The sequence below is a fragment of the Cyprinodon variegatus genome, unplaced genomic scaffold, assembly GCF_000732505.1.
Source record: "Cyprinodon variegatus isolate N-32 unplaced genomic scaffold, C_variegatus-1.0 Scaffold2, whole genome shotgun sequence".
In the NCBI taxonomy this organism is placed as follows: Eukaryota; Metazoa; Chordata; class Actinopteri; order Cyprinodontiformes; family Cyprinodontidae; genus Cyprinodon; species Cyprinodon variegatus.
This window is the reverse complement of record NW_015150455.1, coordinates 1,245,197-1,248,396: the sequence shown is the minus strand read 5'-3', so window position 1 is coordinate 1,248,396 and position 3,200 is coordinate 1,245,197. Positions and strand designations below refer to the sequence as shown.

The 3,200-nt window shown below is 38.5% G+C and overlaps 1 protein-coding gene across 1 annotated transcript in view; it reads left to right on the top strand.

Annotated features, from left to right (window-relative positions):
• The first annotated feature begins 187 nt into the window (after positions 1 to 187).
• Positions 188 to 3,200, top strand: part of LOC107082295 (phosphatidylserine synthase 1) — a 14,263-nt gene continuing 11,250 nt past the window's right edge. Inside the window, exons 1-2 of the mRNA XM_015370899.1 lie at positions 188 to 605; positions 1,012 to 1,103. Of these exons, the coding sequence (XP_015226385.1) occupies positions 424 to 605; positions 1,012 to 1,103 (274 nt within the window). The 5' untranslated portion in view covers positions 188 to 423. The remainder of the gene's footprint in view (positions 606 to 1,011; positions 1,104 to 3,200) is intronic.

Below are 3,200 nucleotides of genomic sequence, written 5' to 3'. Positions count from 1 at the left end.
CTTTTTGTGTGTGATGAGTCTTCATGACTTTCTTTCTTGAAATAATCGATGAATTAATTAATTGTGTTATTGATCCACATACATGAATGAAGTAGAGGTAAAAGGAGTCGAAAGATCCGTTCTTAATGATGAACCGAGTCAAATGAACCAGATCTCATTTGGGAATCATAATTCCCATCCCTGCTCTCTCTCTCTTTCTGTGCCTCTGATTCCGCTAAACTCTTCCGCTTTGCGAATCTTCCTGATAAACCAATCAAAACCTAAACTACGCATTTTCTAAAGAGCAGTTTCTCCTCTCTTAGTTCATCAAATTCTGCCTGCACGCAGACAGTTAGTTATGTAACTTTATATATTTATTTCATCGTATGATCCGGCGGCCAGGGTTGGATCAGTGTCTGATGTCTGCCCTGCGCCCTGCCTGCCATGGCGTCCGTCTATAGCGGATCCCATACGTTGAGCAAAGATGATGTCAACTACAGGATGCATTTCCGAATGATTAACGAGCAGCAGGTGGAGGATATCACCATCGAGTTTTTCTACAAGCCGCACACCATAACCCTGCTGACATGCACGGTGCTCAGTTTGATGTACTTCGCGTTTACAAGGTGAGGAGGGACCCGATGCTAACGTTAGCTTAGCATCAGTGATGCTCGGAGACAGAAAAAGCTCCGCTAAGCTCGGCTCCCTGTCAGCTTTTCTCACTCTTACTAACGGCGGATAAACCTTTTTAATCTCCATACTTATTAAACCTGACCTAAAATCCAGTAGCATTGCTAGCTGTTTGTTTGCTTTCAGCTACAACGTTGTAATAGCAGTTAGTAGGGAAACTGGTGGCAACATGCGATCCTTTTAATGAATAATTGATTAATATGAATAATGTATGTATGTAATAACATCACAGATCCACTGTAAAGGAATTAAAAACTATAATTACATAACGAGCTGGGCCGAGTGTAAAGGTGAAGTTATTAACTGCTCATTGATAACTGTGATTTTTCAATGTGTCTGCAGAGATGATGGAAATCCTGACAATAATCTCTGGGTGGGGCTCATTCTGGTCATCTCCTTCTTCCTAGTAATCAGTGTTTTGGCATTTCCCAATGGTGAGTACAAAACACAGCATCCTGTTTCTTCCTTGCAGGATAGAAAGTAAGGAATACTAGAAATAATTTGCTACAATAAAGAAAGTGATTGTCATGCCATAAATAATCTGGTCATAGGTAGGGATGCACCGATCCACTTTTTTCACCTCAGATACAATGCCGATATTTGAAGTTTGATGTTGTCCGATACCGATACCAAAAACAGCACTGATTTATTACCGAGAAAGTGGTTTTATTTTGTAAAAAAAAAAAAAAAAAACTGGGATCATTCTTCTGTGCATATGATTTGAAGAAAAAATGGGAAACAACCCAAATATAAATGTTATGACTCATTTATTTAACAACTGTGCACACAATCTTAACCCAGGGTTTCCACGGGTCATTAAAAATCATTAAAAGCCATTAAATGATTATTTTTTAAATTAAGGCCTTAATTGGCATTAAAATTCATTAAATTTCATAATTGTGGCATTAAAATGGCTTCGGAAAAGAAGCTTGAGGCGGAGAAAAGGCTAGAGAATGGGGGGAAAATTCAAATTTGAACCAAAGTGGCGAAAAAACGAGGAACTCAGGACATGGCTGAAGCCCTCCCACGGTGAAGTGTCATTACAAAGTATCATCTCTGTGATTTGTTTGGCCTGTATACTGTTACATGAAAAATTTCACTTCATTCCTTTGCTTCCATCAAAGTTAGCTGCTTCCCGCTGCTTCCTTTTTGTTTGCCGAGTCCCATAATCTCAGCATGTTCCTTGTTCTGAAATTTCTGAGGAGGTGTTTCATTAAGTTGGTGGTATTATAGTTTGAAGATTTAACACCACCCCTTAGAACATTTCTCCCACAAATATTGCCATTAGGCTAGTAGCCATTGGGCTAGTAGGCTGAGAGCATGAAAAACCTCCACACCGCAGATCCTTTCACTAGCTCCATCATAAACAATATGGCCGTGTTGTGTTGTTGCACTGCCGTATGATGGCATAGCATAGAGCTAGAATGAATAGATCGGTCCCTATATCGAGTCAATTGTCACCGATACGATCTAGTTTTATTTCTTTATGTCTGGACCCATACCAATAAAAATATCGGATCGGTGCATCCCTAGTCATAGGTTTTTGCATTTAAATGTTCAGGCACAGCCCTTAAGAGTGCTGTTATAATAAAGATGTTGCCTGATTTGAGAACAACAAGGAATACATTGCGTGCTTCCTGTTTGTATGAAAAATTCAGCTATGGCCTGTGAAATGTTATCAGTAATATTAAACAATTAGAAACAATCCACTGGATTTGGTTTCCAAGCTTGAGACGTTTAGCTTCCCCTCCAGGAAGCTTTTTTAATTTAAAATGTCAGGAATAGCGTTGAGGTCGAGAACTACTGTATAAACCTTGAACTCAACGCTATTCCTGACATTTTGAATTGAAAAAGCTTCCTCGATGGAAAGCAAAAATCTTCAAACTTGGAAACAAAGTCCAGTGGATTATTTGTTTTTTTTTTTATCATTTTTGGAACGACTATGACCTGGATCACTCAGAACCTTCACTGGCATTAAACAATTAGCTTAAATACAAATGTAGGAAAATGCTCCATGTTTCACTCTATCCTTAATAAATCCATTAGAAATAAATAATAATGGTCTCCAACTTAGTATTTGAGGGTAAAAAAACGAATTTGCCCTGATGTGTTGGATTGTTTAAACATTGGCTGATTTATCATGCCTGTAAAGACGCTTTAAAACAGCTCTCTGATTAATTGGTTAATTATTAATAACAGGCTCAATGGCAACATCACCCCATGTATGGGAAGGAGGAATTAAAAGCAGATAAAATGATCACAAAGTCCACATTTTTAAACTATCTTAAGCATCTTAATGAGGGGGATAGGCTCTCACAGGGGTGTGACTGTAAACATTAATCAGGTTTGGTACAAGAGAAGTAGCTATTGCTGTTTCCTGTCCAATCACCCATCTTTAAAAAGCTTAAGCTGCCAGTTCTGGGCAGTTTTTTGTTGTTGTTTTTTTTAATTGACACTGTCAGGGGTTAAAGGTCACAGTTGGGGGAGGGCAGTCATCAAATTGTTTATCTGCATTGTGATAAATTTCTAGT